The sequence below is a fragment of the Triticum urartu genome, chromosome 5A (genome assembly GCF_056163025.1).
Source record: "Triticum urartu cultivar PI428250 chromosome 5A, HENAU_Tu73, whole genome shotgun sequence".
In the NCBI taxonomy this organism is placed as follows: domain Eukaryota; kingdom Viridiplantae; phylum Streptophyta; class Magnoliopsida; order Poales; family Poaceae; genus Triticum; species Triticum urartu.
In genome coordinates, this window is record NC_141877.1 from 570,606,690 (window position 1) to 570,625,545 (window position 18,856).

At 43.0% G+C, this 18,856-nt stretch overlaps 1 protein-coding gene across 1 annotated transcript; it reads right to left on the bottom strand.

Moving 5' to 3' along the window:
* Positions 1–1,248: 1,248 nt before the first annotated feature.
* On the bottom strand, positions 1,249–3,122 carry LOC125505978 (PLASMODESMATA CALLOSE-BINDING PROTEIN 2-like). The gene is made up of 4 exons (XM_048670872.2): positions 2,927–3,122; positions 2,534–2,773; positions 2,388–2,427; positions 1,249–1,678 (listed from the first exon to the last, which is right to left on the bottom strand). Exons 1-4 carry the CDS (start codon positions 2,991–2,993, stop codon positions 1,522–1,524), a joined length of 504 nt encoding a protein of 167 aa, XP_048526829.1. The 5' UTR covers positions 2,994–3,122; the 3' UTR covers positions 1,249–1,521.
* Positions 3,123–18,856: the final 15,734 nt, after the last annotated feature.

Genomic DNA, 18,856 nt, shown 5'->3' on the forward strand with positions numbered 1-18,856 from the left:
ATGGATTGCCTATATATGGTATGTTATAATCGCACACTAAACATGTTAAGCGCTCGTTATTGGAGCAATATAGGTTGTTGGATTGACACTATTTGTTGGCTAAGATTTGTTGGATTTTTTTATATATAGATGTAGATTTTTCTTAGTGGTACCAAAAGCCACAGTCTGTGGGATGCAGTTTGCATCATGAGGCTGAACAAGCCAAAAATGGCACCCTTGTCCTAAAGAGAAAACTTAGCTGAACTATGAGCATCACCGCTCGCAAAAGGACCTTCGAAAGTAAATTTACAGTTGAAGCTAGCAGCTCGCAGCTTGATTTCATTAATAATAAATCCATATCGCCGTTACCTTTGTTGATGTCGCTCACCGCCTGTTTCGAATCAGAAGCTATGATGAAGTTCTAGATAAGGAGGTCTTCTGCTAGAGATAACGCCTCTCGACATATGATTGCTTCCAAGGTAGCGGCGTCATGTACACTAACAATTACCAGAGAAGAACTACCAAGGTAATTGCCAGTTTCATCTCGACAAATGGAGCTGCCGAAGCTCCCCTATTTTGCCTAGCCACTCCTGCGTCGACGTGGATCTTGGCGAAACCTGCAAGGGGAGCCTTACGTCTGATATTCGGTGCAGCATGAGGGATATCTGCTGCAGTGACCGTGTTGCAGTTCAGCTTCCTCTCCTGGACGATCTACAGCTCGGTGATGAACCTTTCGACAAATGCGTGTGTAGCTTTTCTTTTTGAGACATAATGCGTGCGTAGCTTGTTTTCTTTGGAAGATTCCTTCATGCTGAGATGACCCAAAGGACTGGAAATAGATTCGTGGCCCACGAGTTTTTTTCGTCAGGGAGTTGGGCTGAATTTGGCATTTGGGTAACTGGTTTTCTTATTATCTTCTTGAAAGAGACTAGTTTTCTTATTATCAGATGACTTTTTTTAGAGAATCCTGAGGGACATGTACCACAACATTCTGAGCATCTGCTGCATTTCAGTATCTAAAACGAAAAATGCCAGAACAATTTATGAATTGTTTCACAATCTCCGGTCTTAGGTTCGCTGGTTGTTCCATGATGACACGACGTACCTACTAAATTTTGACAAGGGACGAGGCATCGCTTTGAGCCTTTGACGAAGGGAAGACATAGAACAGTCATCACTGTTTCAACGTTACCGGTTTTTCGTACAGCAAGCTGCACTCCACCGATCTGCCAATTTCCCTGATCTGCACCAAGAAACCAGACAAGCAAAGACAACCAAACATGGTAGAATCAAGTCATGACAGTAGTATCCTCCAAGACACAGCATCAGGTCATAACAGCATCACTACATCAGCCCTAAACCCTCCACCGAACAATATCATGGTCTCACTGACAAGCTATCTTCACTCTTCCACCAGAACGGAATACCATCATCATCACAAAGGTTCTCTTCCTACCACCACTACTAAGAGAAAATGTGCCAAGAAACAAGACACCCAAAACCAAGGGTCGGTGCAGGAGGGGTGCCTTGTGTCTCCTCTGGTCACGCCATGAAGTAGAGAGCAAGGAGCGAGCAGCAGGCCAGGATCACCGCCCGCGTCGCGGCTCCGGCCACCGGGAAGACGTCGGCGCCGCCGCTGGTGTCCTTCAGGTCGCCGTTCGGACCTTGCGCCATTGGCGGCGGCGGGCTGCCAGGAGCACTGAACAAACAGAACATTTACAAGGAGTTAGTTACTGCTGTAAAAGGGACCAGAACAGACTAATCGAAACGGCTGGAACTCGCTTCACACCTAATGGCCTGCTAATTCGCGAGGAGTAGTTTCAAAAGGAGCGTATAGGATTCCCCTCAAAAGGGTCCAGGATGACACCAGTTGTGCACCGATGGTGCAGCCAAATGTGGGAAAAGAGGGGAAGCCCACGCGCATGAGGTTTCCCCGGCCAAGTAACGGACACACCGCCCCACAGCGGATGCTATCACATGGCAGCAGCCACCAAATATATCGTGTGATTATTGCTGGTCAATGACCTAATGTGGCAAGGCAATGACACCCATAGCTGGGCTGCAATGGCGTCTTGTGAAGACGGCCAAAAGCATGCTAGTGAATGATGGTGTACTACTGGACCAGAGTTGTAAGTAATAAAACAGATGTGCATGTGACATCGCATTTTGTACTCAATAAATATTCAGGATTGCAATCCGTTTGGTAGCTAGTAAATGGGCGAAATGCTGTTGGCTGTAAAGGGTTTTCTGGGGGTAGCAATGAAACTGAAAGAAGACTGAAATAATGTTCAACAATCCTCCTACATCTTACTACTTCTTAGATGTCCTTGTCTATTCTCTCAAGGAAAAAAGAGAGGACGATGAACTCTGCAAAATAGTTGTACCAGATCAGCAACGAGGTGCATTACCTTGGGGTCGCACTTGCAGGGTACTTGCAGCCGTTGGTGCCTGCAAGAAAACGGAGCATCGTCAGAAATCTTGAACTGTGCGATTGGGGCTGTAGGGATTAGGGGAGGAAAGGACGGAGGAAACGATGAGTAGAGTAGGTGGGTACTTGGGTCGGTGGAGGAGATCACGGCGGTGTTGGAGAAGACGCAGGCGAGCGGGTTCTGGCCGCTGCGCTGGTAGTAGCTGTTGACGGCGTAGGAGCAGTGCGCCTTGACGGTGTCCGGCGCGAAGCAGGTGGCGTTGGGCTGGATGGGCTTGCAGTCGGCGGCGCTGCCGCACGCGTAGTCCAGCGTCCTCTGCAGCGTCGCGTCCGGCAGGTCCGTGCGGCACACGCACCACGCCCCATCTGATGCCCATCGTCCCACGGCCATGCATCAAGAACAGCAGTAAGCCAACAATAAAACAGATTTCCAAGAACCGAACCAGAACCAGCCAGCTATTGGGTGAAAAAGGAAGAAGAAGATGAGATGACGAAATGTGGTTGGGAGTGAGGGCGTACCGGAGCGGCCGGCGAGCGCGGCGGCCAGCGCGAGGAGCAGGAGGAGGCGCGCCGCGTGGGACGCCATGGATGGAGCGGAGCAGGTTCCTTCCTTGCTTCTTCCTTGGTTCCCCGGTGTGGTGTGTGTGGGGTGGCGTCAGAGCGCAGGCAGGCGCGTGTGTGTGTATGCGTGCCCTGGCCTGCCGGACGGGGCGGGGTTTTAATGGGGGGAGAGGGGGGTGGGTGCTGCGCAATGGTGGAACACGCTCGAGGCAAATAGGACTGGAGGAGCGGAAGCAGGGAGTGGGCCGGGTCGGGCTCGGGTCGTGTGTCGCGTAGCAGCAGCATGGGGAGCCACCGCTCCAGTTCAGCCGCAGCACAGGCACAGCACAGCAGCAGACAACCAAGCAACCCGGCTGTGCACTGCACGCGGGATACGCTACGCCCCCGAGCGATGGTCCACTCCACGGGGTGAAAAGGGTTGCTTGGGCGTGCGGGGCGTGCGCGCGCCGTGGCCTGGCTAGGACATCTCAAACGCGCTCATCAAATGGCACCTTTATTCTATCAAAAAAAAAACAATAACACCTTTATTTTGGGTTGGATCGTGAAACCCCGCAGACCGATCCCAAACCAGGATCAGTGAGCTCTGAGTGAGCCCGGACATCCATTATGAAGTGATCTCTGAGGGAGTCCGGACATTCATTATGTTGGCGCCCGACATTTCAGACCCACCAAAATCTCTAGGCCCGTCCAAAATCTAGCTGACGCTCGTCTACTTCTACGACCCTATTCGCCCGGAACATCGCCTTCCTGCGCATGTCGCCACTGCGATGAAACCGTTGGAGCCCATCACAAGGTTTGTCGTCTCGCCGAACCTGGCGCGTTCGCCCCGTCACCGCGGACTGTCAGACAGTAAGCCCGGTGTGTGAAGGAGAGGGTGAAGAAGAAGATTTGCTATTGATCTAGAATTATTTTTTTGACAAAGAGAGGAGCCCAGACAAATCAGGAAAATTATGAGGGGCAGTTGAATGGCTGACGTGACGCCTGACCGGATGTTCGGTTCATACGTGTCCAAGAGCTTTTTCTTTTGGCAAATTGTACCCCTTAAAGAGAGCTAACTTTATTCATTAACAACCTAAGCAGTGTACATATAGAATTTTTCCCCAAGGGAAAATATATGGCTTCAAAGGCCATTTTGAACTTTGAAGTTAGATCAAGTAGGAAAGAGCAAGTAGGATAAGATCTGTTTGAGAAAGCTTTCTTAGCAAGTGCATGCGCAAGGGGATTCCGGGATCTAGAGATGTGTATCACATTGAAGGAGCTAAGACTTGAAGTGGCATTGAAGAGATCAGCAAGCATCGGCCTGATCCTCCATTGTCCTGAACCGCACCTTCGACCAAAGTCCTGCAATCAGAATAGAAAAGAGGCAGAATTCCAACCCAAAGCCTTGATTGTCTAAGGCTACAAGAAGTAAAGCCATTGCTTCAGCCCGCAGAACCGGATGAACATTCGTAGCCGACGCTTGAATAAATATGGTGTGCTTCGTGATAGTATTGTTGAGATATACTCCAAATTAGGCTTCATCCTCTGCCGCCAAAGGGTTAAAAGAATCATCCACATATGCCAGTGTACCTGCAGGTTGAATATTCTCATTCGTAATTGGAAGAGGATTATCATTGCTATCTTCAAGGGTTATTTCCTTTTCCTCTTTCTCCTCCATTAAACCTGCATTAAGCATTGCCTTTGTAGCATAGATAACCTGCATAGCACTCCAATTTCTTTCATTGAAAAGGAGATAATTTCTAGCTTTCCATATGTTCCAAAGTATATTGAAAACAAATTCTAGATCTAATTCTAATTGTTGGAGACAAGATCATTAGAATGACATCAGCAGAATATAAACAGAATTCGCCATATCAGTTTTCAGGCCAAACTTAAACCAATTTGATCTAGAGATATTGCATTGAAAGAAAATATGCAAATCTGATTCAACTTGATCACACCTGTGACATTCTTTTTTGATGTGATCAGAGTACCCAAGGCCTCTTAAACTTGTTGCAATAGCTCTCCTAATAAGTCTCCAAGCAAATGTTTCTACCCTAGGTGCCATGGTTTTGCTTTCCCAAGCCTGTTTAAGGAGACCAATCTCTCGATTCGAAGTAAGAACTTGTCTTCCCAAAGAGCTATCTTGAATCTCCTGCACAAAAGTTTTCTAAGAACTTTTTGTGGTACACTTTTCATTAGGTGTAGCATTAGGTGTGTGAGTTCGGCAAATGGCATCTTCAAGATTAGCATCAATGACTGGAATATTCAAGATATCATTTTTAAAAGAATCATCAAAAAAGCACTAATTTTGTCCTCATCCAAAGTTTAGAGTTGGGCTTCCAAAGATCACTAATGATACTAGGATAGGGTTCTTGCAAGCTAGGCTTAGGATAATCCTATATATTCTCCCAATCTTTGGACCAAGGACTAGTCCAAATGGAAGAATTACCTTTTGCAATTTGAAGCTGGCTAGACTTAAGCATGAATGGAAAGAAATTATAACTAAGCTCCAAAAAGCAGACTTAGGAACATAAGAGCTAGGTTACCAAATAGAAGAACTATGAAAATATTTAGCTCTAAGAATTCTGGTAAGTAAAGAAGTAGGATTCTTAATAATTCTCCAAGCCATCATAGATTTGTTCACAAGAATAAATCATTTATGCCTAGTCCTCCTTTAGGCATTAGCTTACAAATGCCTTCCCAAGCTCTAAAACAAATAAGTTTCATTATCCCGTATTAATCCGAGTCCACCATAATTTCCTAAAAATAGAAGTAAGTTTCTTAATGGTAGTTTTGCTCAAGACTATGTTGGACATGTAATAAATAGGCAAAGAGTCAAACACAAATTTAATGAGAGTAAGTCTACTAGCATGTGAAAGCCTATTTACGTTGTAGCAACTAAGTTTAGCCTTAAAATTTTCTATAATAAAATTGTAGGCAGCGGCTCTTTTCTTGGGTGGAAGAATGAGAGGATGACCAAGATGAGTGGTATTAAAATCCATATCCGGGGCAGGAAAAATATTCATGATGGAGTTTCTGAGAGCATTATTCGTATGTTTGCTAAACAAGATGGCAAATTTATTCCAATTGGGAGTCTCACCAGAGGCTGCACAAAATTGACTAGTAATGCGAGCAATGATATTAGCATCTTCATTATTATATTCCCTATCAAACAGAAATAAGTCATCAACAACCATTAGAGAATGGATATGGGAACAGGAGGCTGCTAGCTGGATGCTGCTCAAACGATTTGTATTTAAAGCATCTTGCATAGAAACGACAATTCATTCACAACAAGAATAAAAAGATATGGAAACGGAGGACAACCTTGTCGGCTACCTTGGGATCCTTTAAGGCCGCCAAAAGGTTGTCCATTAATGTTAACAGAAAAGGTGGCAATAGATATGCATTCATAAATTATATCTACAAAATGACCATGTTGCCCTTTCTGAAGCAAAGCTCTCGGTGATATCCCATTCTATCATATCAAAAGCTTTGGCTAGATCTATTCTTAAGCAAGAAATAAGCTTCATGTTTCCAAGAATTAAGCTAAAAAGAGTGGGTAATCTCTTGAGCAACAATAATATTATTTGCAATTCTTCCTTGAATGAAAGCTATGGGTATGTAATTAGGTAAAAGATCTTTAAGCCTATTAGCTAATGTTTTTGTGATGATTTTATAAACTGCATTACAAAGGCTAGTCGGTCCTAAGTCTTGAGGGTTCTTAGCATTATGATTCTTAGGAATTAAAGTAATATATGTTTTGTTTTATCGAGGGTGCAGCTTACCTTTAATGTAAAAATATTGTACCAACTTTGTAACATCATATCCAATCCAATTCCAAACATCAAAGGCTACAATGAGACCACCTAGTCTTGGAGAAGCATTTTTCTTCATTCCTTTGAGAACCCGTAGAATTTCATATTTATCTTGCATAGTTGGGCAATCTACCATGTTATCCAAGTTACTGTATGGTAACTCACAAGTATAGGGGATCGCGATAGTCTTCGAGAGTAGTATTTCACCCAAATTTATTGATTCGACACAAGGGGAGCCAAAGAATATTTATGGGTCTTAGTAGTTGAGTTTCCAATTCAACCGCACCTGGAAATTATATTTGTGCTAGAAAGTGTTTAGTAGAACGGTACCAATAGTACCAGGAACAGTAACAGTAGTAGTAACTTAGCAAAGATCAATATGAGAAAAGCGTAGGCATTGGATCAATGATGGATATTTGTGTTGGATGACATTCATCATATAACAGTCACTGTTGGGAAACGATGCATGGAAAACAAAAAAAATTCTACGCACATGCAATGATCTATCCATGGAGATGCATAGCAACGAGGGGGAAAGTGTGTCTACATACCCTCGTAGACCGTAAGTGGAAGCGTTTCACAACGTGGTTGATGTAGTCGAACTTTCTTCGCGATCCAACCAATCTAGTACCGAACGTACGACACCTCCTCGTTCTGCACATGTTCAGCTCGGTGACGTCCCTCGCCTTCTTGATCTAGCAAGACGTTGAGGTAGTAGATGAGTTCTGTCATCACAATGGTGTGGTGACGGTGATGGTGAAGTGATATCCGTAGGGCTTCGCTTAATCACTACGAAAATATGACCGGGGGTGTAAACGGTGAAGGGGGACACCGCACATGGCTAACAATTGATCTGGTGTGTGCTAGGCGCCCCTCCCACATATATATAGGTGGGAGGGAGGGAGGAGCAGCCAAGGAGGTACCCAAGTAGGAGGAATCCTACTTGGGGTCCATGCGCCCCCCTTTTCCTTATTTGGAGTGTGGGGAAAGGCAGGGGAGGGTGCCCCCCCTTTCCTTTCTCCCATGAGAGGGAAAGGCAGGAGGGGTTAGCCCACCCCTTTTTCCTTGCCTAGGGTTGGCTAAACAAGGGAGGGGCGCACCAGCCCCCTTGTGGGCTGGTCTGTCCCCTCCTTTGGCCCATAAGGCCCATAACTTGCGGGGGGTGCCCGAAACCCCTTCCAGTGACCCAATTCCTTCCCCGTACGTCCCGAAACACTTCCGGTGTCCAAATAGGATCGTCCTATATATTAATCGTTACCTCTCGACCATTTCGAGACTCCTTGCCATGTCTGTGATCTCATCTGGGACTCCGAACAACATTCGGTCACCAAAACATATAACTCATATAACACTATATCATCAACGAACGTTAAGCGTGCGGACCCTACGAGTTCGAGAACTATGTAGACATGACCGAGACACCTCTCCGGTCAATAACCAATAGCGGAACCTGGATGCTCATATTGGTTCCTACATATTCTACAAAGATCTTTATCGGTCGAACCGTTATGACAACATACGTAATTCCCTTTGTCCATCGGTATGTTACTTGCCCGAGATTCGATCGTCGGCATCTTCATGCCTAGTTCAATCTCGTTTCCGGAAAGTCTCTTTACTCGTTCCATAATACATCACCTTGTGACTAACTCCTTAGTCATTTGCTTGCAAGCTTATGATGTGTATTACCGAGAGGGCCCAGAGATACCTCTCCGATACTCGGAGTGACAAATCCTAATCTCGATCTATGCAACTCAACAAACACCTTCGGAGATACCTGTAGAGCATATTTATGATCACTCAGTTACATTGTGACATTTGATAGCACACAAGGTATTCCTCCGGTATCCGGGAGTTGCATAATCTCATAGACAAAGGAATACGTATTTGACATTAAGAAAGCAATAGCAATAAACTGAACGATCATTATGCTAAGCTAAAGGATGGGTCTTGTCCATCACATCATTCTCCTAATGATGTGATCCCGTTATCAAATGACAACACATGTCTATGGTTGGGAAACCTTAACCATCTTTGATCAACGAGCTAGTCTAGCAGAGGCTTACTAGGGACATGGTATTTGTTTATGTATTCACACATGTATTTAGGTTTCCGGTCAATACAATTCTAGCATGAATAATAAACCTTTATCATGAATAAGGAAATATAATATAAAATAACAACTTTATTATTGCCTCCAGGGCATATTTCCTTCATTCACAACCTAGAGCGATACACAATAGCTTTAATTCATCAATATAATGTAGGCATGTATTCCGTATATAGTCATACATGCTTATAATAAGAACTTGCATGGCATCTTTTGTCCTACCCTCCCGTGGCAGTAGGTTCCATAAGGAAATCTAAAGGATATTAAGGCCTCTTGTAGTAGACAACCGGAACAAAGTATTAGCACTTAGTGAATACATGAACTCCTCATACTACGGTAATCACCAGAAAGAATCCTAATTTTTGTCACATTGGGGTGTGCGGATCATAACATGTAATGGGTGCATACAACTTGCAAGATAGGATCAAGAACTCAAATATATTCATGAAAACATAGAGGGTTCAAATCTGAAATCATGGCACTCGGGCCCTAGTGATAATCCACAAGTATAGGGGATCGCAACAGTTTTCGAGGGTAGAGTATTCAACCCAAATTTATAGATTCGACACAGGGGGAGCCAAAGAATATTTGAAGGTATTAGCAGCTGAGTTGTCAATTCAACTACATCTGGAGATTAATTATCTGCAACAATATGATCAGCAGCAAAGTAGTTTGATAGTTTTGATAGTAGTGACAGCAGTAACGGTAACAGTAACAGTGATAGCAGTAATTTGTAGCAAGTGTAAAAGTGATGATAGCAATAGTAACGCAACAAGATCAATAAGGATAAATTTGTAGGCATTAGATCAGTGACTTGTTGGATCACATTCATCATGTGACATTTATAACCTAGGGCGATACGGCACTAGCTCCAGTTCATCGATATAATGTAGGCATGTATTCCGTAAATAGTCATACGTCCTTTATTAAAAGAACTTGCATGACATCTTTTGTCCTACCCTCCCGTGGTAGTGGGGTCCATATTGGAAACTAAGGGATATTAAGGCCTCCTTTTAATAGAGAACCGGAACAAAGCATTAACACATAGTGAATACATGAACTCCTCAAACTACGATCATCACTGGGAGTGGGCCCGGTTGTTGTCACTCCGGGGTTGCCGGATCATAACCGTAGTAGGTGACTATAACTTGCAAGATCGGATCTAAAACATGGATATAATGATGAATTCATAAATGGTTCAGATCTGAAATCATGGCACCTGGGCCCAAAGTGACAAGCATTAAGCATGGCAAAGTCATAGCAACATCAATCTAAGAACATAGTGGATACTAGGGATCAAGCCCTAACAAACTAACTCGATTACATGATGAATCTCATCCAACTCCTCACCGACCAGCGAGCCTACGAAGGAATTACTCACTCCCAGTGGGGAGCATCATGGAATTGGCGATGGAGAAGGGTTGGTGATGATGAAGAACAAAGATCCCCCTCTCTAGAGCCCCAAACGGACTCCAGATCTGCCCTCCCGAGGAAGAACAGGGCTTGGCGGCGGCTCCGTCTCGTGGATCGTGATAATTCTTTCTCCCTGTTTTTTTTTCTGAAATAATGTGATTTTACAGAATCAAGGGGGTCATCAGCAGGGCCACCAGGTGGGTACAACCCACCTGGGCACGCCAGGAGAGGGTGGCGCGCCCTGGTGGGTTGTGCCCACCCAGGGGCCCCTCTCTGGTGGGTCTTGGCTCTAGAAATTCTTATTATTGGTATAAAAAATCCTCGCAAAGTTTGTTCCATTTCGAGAACTTTTATTTCTGCACAAAAACAACACCATGGTAGTTCTGCTGAAAACAGCGTCATCCGGGGTTAGTTTCATTCAAATCATGCAAATTAGAGTCCAAAACAAGAGGAAAAGCGTGAGAAAAATAGATACGTTGGAGACGTATCAACTCCCCAAGCTCAAACCTTTGCCTGTCCTCAAGCAATTCAGTTGATAAACTGAAAGTGAGAAAGAAAAACTTTTACGGACTCTTTTGCTCTTGTTTGCATAAATAAGCTTAAACAGCACCCAGGTTTTCAGCCAACATTATAATTAACCATGTCAACAATAACTCTTAAAGATTATAATGATTCATATCAATGACATAATCAGCTAGCGAGCAATAATGAGATATCTCAAACAGCAACACGTTGTCAAAACAACCATGATATAATATGACAATAATGGTATCTCGCTAGACCTTTCTGATACCGCAAAACATAAATGTAGAGCACCTTCGAAGTTCAAGCAGTGACTAAACATTGTAATTCATGGTAGAAAAGATCCAGTCATGATGCACCCAACATTAGCTATACACAATGCATAAATCATGACCGCTATGCTCTACTCAGTTTCTGGCGCTTCTTTATAGAAGGTGATGACACAACATAAAAGTAAATAGAAAGTCCCTTCGCAGAGGGAAGTAGTGATTTGCAGAGGTGCCAGAGCTCAGTTTTTAAAACAGAGATAAATGATATTTGAGACATGCACCCTTCTTATTCACTTCACGACCATCATTTATCAACATCTTCCATGCTAAGCACGCTAGTGGCGGTTCCCAAGCGGAAAGTAAAGGTTTTGACTCCATTGGGAGTTCTTGTTTGATTATGAAGGAGATGAACTCTTTTTGTATTTTGCAGTTTGGGACTGGGCATCCCTATTACCGCCCATTTCCTCGTGCGATGGCGAGTGAATAAACACTCGACTTGAGGATAACATGCTTAGCACAGAAGATATCGACCACCTCCTGTCGTTCCATGAACGATCCAGGAACACAAAACGGATAATTTTTTAGAAGTTTTTAGAGGTGGCACATGCAAATTTACTTAGGACGGCAGGGTAATACCATATATAGGTAGGTATGGTGGACTCATCTGGAATAACTTTGGGTTCAAGGTTTTTGATGTACAAGCAGAATCCCCACTTAGTACAGGCAAAGGCTAGCAATTTTAAGATTGGGAAGCAGCCAGCTAGAGAGCAACAATGATCATGACCAGGCATTATGCATAAGTAACATTGCACACTAGCATGAGTAGGATATGAACACCATGAACATAAACATTATAGACGCTATGTTGGTTTTGATTCAACTACATGCATGAACATGTACCAAGTCAAGCCACTCGAATATTCAGAGGAGGATACCATATCATCATACTACATCACAATCATTTTAACGCTATGATGATATCCAAGATAAATCATTATTAACTCCCAGCTACTTATGCATGGCATGAGAAACTATAATCTCTAATTGTCATTGCAAACATGTTTAATCATAACGGGCTGAAGCATGGGCACTAGGTTAAACATATTTACACAGACAAGACAAGTTGAGTTCATACCAGTTTCTCTTTGCCACGGCCAGCTCATCGAATATCATCATTATTGCCTTTCACTTGCATGACCTAATGATATGAAAATAATAATAGTGCAAGAGTGCCATGGACTAAGCTAGAATCTGCAAAACATTTTATTCAATAGGAGAAGACAAGGTAAAATGGGCTCTTATTAGTTCAACAATTATTCATGTGAGAGCCACTCAACATTTTCATCGTGGTCTTCTCCTCGGTACAACTCAAATAAAAGAAAAGAATTTTAGAGAAACACACTGAAATATTTTTGGAGTTTTTGGTTTTTTCTTCAACAAGCAAATAATAAGAAAAAACAAGAAAAACTATTTACACTGGAAAGCTACCAACAAGCAAAAGAAGAACAAGGAAATCTTTTTGGGTTTTCTTTTTAGTGCTACTACTAAGCATGCACAGAAAGTAAATTACTACAACTAATTTTTTGGTTTTTTCTAAAGTTTTTCAAACACACAAGAAGAAAGCAAGAAAAATAAATCTAAGAATGGATGATACAATGAAAAAGTGTGAACACCGACAAATGGAATGATTGTTGGGGAACGTAATAATTTCAAAAAATTTCCTACGCACACGCAAGATCATGGTGATGCATAGCAACGAGAGGAGAGAGTGTGATCTACGTACCCTTGTAGATCGACAATAGAAGCGTTTGGTTGATGTAGTCGTACGTCTCCACGGTCTGACCGATCAAGCACCGAAACTACGGCACCTCCGAGTTCTAGCACACGTTCAGCTCGATGACGATCCCCGGACTCCGATCCAGCAAAGTGTCGGGGAAGAGTTCCGTCAGCACGACGGCGTGGTGACGATCTTGATGCACTACCGTCGCAGGGCTTCGCCTAAGCACCGCTACAATATTATCGAGGACTATGGTGGAAGGGGGCACCGCACACGGCTAAGAATATGATCACGTGGATCAACTTGTGTGTCTAGGGGTGCCCCCTGCCCCCGTATATAAAGGAGCAAGGGGAGGAGGCCGGCCGACCCCTATAGGCGCGCCAGGAGGAGTCCTCCTCCTAGTAGGAGTAGGACTCCTACTAGGAGGGAGAAAGAAGTGGGGAGGGAGAGGGAAAGGGGGGGGCGCCGCCCCCCTCTCCTAGTCCAATTCGGACCAGGGGGGAGGAGGCGCGCGGCCCACCTTTGGCTGCCCCTCTCTCTCTCCACTAAGGCCCATATGGCCCATTACTTCTCCCGGGGGGGGTTCCGGTAACCCTCCGGCTCTCCGGTTTTCTCCGAAATCACCCGGAACACTTCCGGTGTCCGAATATAGCCGTCCAATATATCAATCTTTATGTCTCAACCATTTCAAGACTCCTCGTCATGTGATCACATCCGGGACTCCGAACTAACTTCGGTACATCAAAACTCATAAACTCATAATATAACTGTCATCGAAACCTTAAGCGTGCGGACCCTACGGGTTCAAGAACAATGTAGACATGACCGAGACACGTCTCCGGTCAATAACCAATAGCAGAACCTGGATGCTCATATTGGCTCCTACATATTCTACGAAGATCTTTATCGGTCAGACCGCATAACAACATACGTTGTTCCTTTTATCATCGGTATGTTACTTGCCCGAGATTCGATCGTCGGTATCTCAATACCTAGTTCAATATCGTTACCGGCAAGTCTCTTTACTCGTTCCGTAATACATCACCTCGCAACTAACTCATTAGTTGCAATGCTTGCAAGGCTTATGTGATGTGCATTACCGAGAGGGCCCAGAGATACCTCTCCGACAATCAGAGTGACAAATCCTAATCTCGAAATACGCCAACCCAACATGTACCTTTGGAGACACCTTTAGAGCACCTTTATAATCACCCATTTATGTTGTGATGTTTGGTAGCACACAAAGTGTTCCTCCGGCAAACGGGAGTTGCATAATCTCATAGTCATAGGAACATGTATAAGTCATGAAGAAAGCAATAGCAACATACTAAACGATCGGGTGCTAAGCTAATGGAATGGGTCATGTCAATCAGATCATTCACCTAATGATGTGATCCCGTTAATCAAATAACAACTCCTTGTTCATGGTCAGGAAACATAACCATCTTTGATTAATGAGCTAGTCAAGTAGAGGCATACTAGTGACACTCTGTTTGTCTATGTATTCACACATGTATTATGTTTCCGGTTAATACAATTCTAGCATGAATAATAAACATTTATCATGATATAAGGAAATAAATAATAACTTTATTATTGCCTCTAGGGCATATTTCCTTCAGTCTCCCACTTGCACTAGAGTCAATAATCTAGTTCACATCGCCATGTGATTCGACACTAAGAGTTCACATTACCATGTGATTAACACCCATAGTTCACATCATCATGTGACCTATACCCAAAGGGTTTACTAGAGTCAATAATCTAGTTCACATCATTTCTGTGATTAACACCCAAAGAGTAGTAAGGTGTGATCATGTTTTGCTTGTGAGATAATTTTAGTCAACGGGTCTGTCACATACAGATCCGTAAGTATTTTGCAAATTCTATGTCTACAATGCTCTACACGGAGCTACTCTAGCTAATTGCTCCCACTTTCAATATGTATCTAGATCGAGACTTAGAGTCATCCAGATCTGTGTCAAAACTTGCATCGACGTAACCTTTTACGACGAACCTTTTTTCACCTCCATAATCGAGAAATATTTCCTTATTCCACTAAGGATAATTTTGACCAATGTCCAGTGATCTACTCTTAGATCACTATTGTACTCCTTTGCTTAACACAGTGTAGGGTATACAATAGATCTAGTACACATCATGGCATACTTTATAGAACCTATGGCTGAGGCATAGGGAATGGCTTTCATTCTCTTTCTATCTTCTGCCGTGGTCGGGCTTTGAGTCTTACTCAATTTCATACCTTGTAACACAGCCAAGAACTCTTTCTTTGACTGTTCCATTTTTGAACTACTTCAAAGTATTGTCAAGGTATGTACTCATTGAAAAAACTTATCAAGCGTCTTGATCTATCTCTATAGATTTTGATGCTTAATATGTAAGCAGCTTCACCGAGGTCTTTCTTTGAAAAACTTCTTTTAAAACACTCCTTTATGCTTTGCAGAATAATTCTACATTATTTCCGACCAACAATATGTCATTCACATATACTTACCAGAAATGCTGTAGTGCTCCCACTCACTTTCTTGTAAATACAGGCTTCACCGCAAGTCTGTATAAAACTATATGCTTTGATCAACTTATCAAAGCGTATATTCCAACTCCGAGATGCTTGCACCAGTCCGTAGATGGATCGCTGGAGCTTGCATATTTTGTTAGCACCTTTAGGATTGACAAAACCTTCTGGTTGTATCATATATAACTCTTCTTTAATAAATCTATTAAGGAATGCAGTTTTGTTTATCCATTTGCCAGATTTCATAAAATGCGGCAATTGCTAACATGATTCGGACAGACTTAAGCATAGATACGAGTGAGAAACTCTCATCGTAGTCAACACCTTGAACTTGTCGAAAACTTTTGCGACAATTCTAGCTTTGTAGATAGTAACACTACTATCAGTGTCCGTCTTCCTCTTGAAGATCCATTTATTATCAATGGCTTGCCGATCATCGGGCAAGTCAACCAAAGTCCATACTTTGTTCTCATACATGGATCCCATCTCAGATTTCATGGCCTCAAGCCATTTTGCGGAATCTGGGCTCACCATCGCTTCTTCATAGTTCGTAGGTTCATCATGATCTAGTAGCATGACTTCCAGAACAGGATTACCGTACCACTCTGGCGCGGATCTCACTCTGGTTGATCTACGAGGTTCAGTAGTATCTTGTTCTGAAGTTTCATGATCATCATCATTAGCTTCCTCACTAACTGGTGTGGGTGTCACAGAAACAGTTTTCTGTGATGCACTACTTTCCAATAAGGGAGCAGGTACAGTTACCTCGTCAAGTTCTACTTTCCTCCCACTCACTTCTTTCGAGAGAAACTCCTTCTCTAGAAAGTTTCCGAACTTAGCAACAAAAGTTTTTGCCTTCGGATCTGTGATAGAAGGTGTATCCAATAGTTTCCTTTGGATATCCTATGAAGACAAATTTCTCCGATTTGGGTTCGAGCTTATCAGGTTGAAGCTTTTTCACATAAGCATCGCAGCCCCAAACTTTCAGAAACAACAACTTTGGTTTCTTGCCAAACCACAGTTCATAAGGCGTCGTCTCAACGGATTTTGATGGTGCCCTATTTAACGTGAATGCGGCCGTCTCTAGAGCGTATCCCCAAAACGATAGCGGTAAATCAGTAAGAGACATCATAGATCGCACCATATCTAGTAAAGTATGATTACGACGTTCGGACACACCATTACGCTGTGGTGTTCCGGGTGGCGTGAGTTGCGAAACTATTCCACAATTTTTCAAATGTACACCAAACGCGTAACTCAAATATTCTCCTCCACGATCAGATCGTAGGAATTTTATTTTCGTGTTACGATGATTTTCTACTTCACTCTGAAATTCTTTGAACTTTTCAGATGTTTCAGACTTGTGTTTCATTAAGTAGATATACCCATATCTGCTTAAGTCATCTGTGAAGGTGAGAAAATAACGATATCCGCCACGAGCCTCAATATTCATCGGACCACATACATCTGTATGTATGATTTCCAACAAATCTGTTGCTCTCTCCATAGTACCGGAGAACGGTGTTTTAGTCATCTTGCCCATGAGGCACGGTTCGCAAGTACCAAGTGATTCATAATCAAGTGGTTCCAAAAGTCCATCAGTATGGAGTTTCTTCATGCGCTTTACACCGATATGACCTAAACGGCAGTGCCACAAATAAGTTGCACTATCATTATTAACTCTGCATCTTTTGGCTTCAATACTATGAATATGTGTGTCACTACTATCGAGATTCATCAAAAATAGACCACTCTTTAAGGGTGCATGACCATAAAAGATATTACTCATATAAATAGAACAACCATTATTCTCAGATTTAAATGAATAACCGTCTCGCATCAAACAAGATCCAGATATAATGTTCATGCTTAACGCTGGCACCAAATAACAATTATTTAGGTCTAATATTAATCCCGAAGGTAGATGTAGAGGTAGCGTGCCGACTGCGATCACATCGACTTTGGAACCGTTTCCCACGCGCATCGTCACCTTGTCCTTAGCCAATCTTCGCTTAACCCGTAGTCCCCGTTTCGAGTTGCAAATATTAGCAACAGAACCAGTATCAAATACCCAGGTGCTACTGCGAGCATTAGTAAGGTACACATCAATAACATGTATATTACATATACCTTTGCTCACCTTGCCATCCTTCTTATCCGCCAATCACTTGGGGTAGTTCCGCTTCCAGTGACCAGTCCCTTTGCAGTAGAAGCACTTAGTCTTAGGCTTAGGACCAGACTTGGGTTTCTTCACTTGAGCAGCAACTTGCTTGCTGTTCTTCTTGAAGTTCCCCTTCTTCCCACTGCCCTTTTCTTGAAACCAGTGGTCTTGTCTACCATAATACTTGATGTTTTTCTCGATTTCTACCTTCGTCAATTTCCGCATTACGAAGAGCTTGGGAATCGTTTCCGTTATCCCTTGCATATCATAGTTCATCACGAAGTTCTACTAACTTGGTGATGGTGACTAGAGAATTCTGTCAATCACTATCTTATCTGGAAGATTAACTCCCACTTGATTCAAGCGATTGTAGTACTCAGACAATCTGAGCACATGCTCACTAGTTGAGCGATTCTCCTCCATCTTTTAGCTATAGAACTTGTTGGAGACTTCATATCTCTCAAATCGGGTATTTGCTTGAAATATTAACTTCAACTCCTGGAACATCTCATATGCTCCATGACGTTCAAAACGTCTTTGAAGTCCCGATTCTAAGCCATTAAGCATGGTGCACTAAACTATCAAGTAGTCATCATATTGAGCTAGCCAAACGTTCATAACGTCTGCATCTGCTCCTGCAATAGGTCCGTCACCTAGCGGTGCATCAAGGACATAATTATTCTGTGCAGCAATGAGGATAAACCTCAGATCACGGATCCAATCCGCATCATTGCTACTAACATCTTTCAACACAATTTTCTCTAGGAACATATCAAAACAAACACATGGAAGCAACAATGCGAGCTATTGATCTACAACATAATTTGCAAAATACTACCAGGACTAAGTTTCATGATAAATTTAAGTTCAATTAATCATATTACTTAAGAACTCCCACTTAGATAGACATCCCTCTAATCCTCTAAGTGATTACGTGATCCAAATCAACTAAACCATGTACGATCATCACGTGAGATGGAGTAGTTTCATTGGTGAACATCGTTATGTTGATCATATCTGCTATATGATTCACGCTCGACCTTTCGGTCTCCGTGTTCCGAGGCCATATCTGTATATGCTTGGCTCGTCAAGTATAACCTGAGTATTCTGCGTGCGCAACTATTTTGCACCCGTTGTATTTGAACGTAGAGCCTATCACACCCGATCATCACGTGGTGTCTCAGCACGAAGAACTTTCGCAACGGTGCATACTCAGGGAGAATACTTCTTGATAATTAGTGAGAGATCATCTTATAATGCTACCGTCAATCAAAGCAAGATAAGATGCATAAAAGATACATAT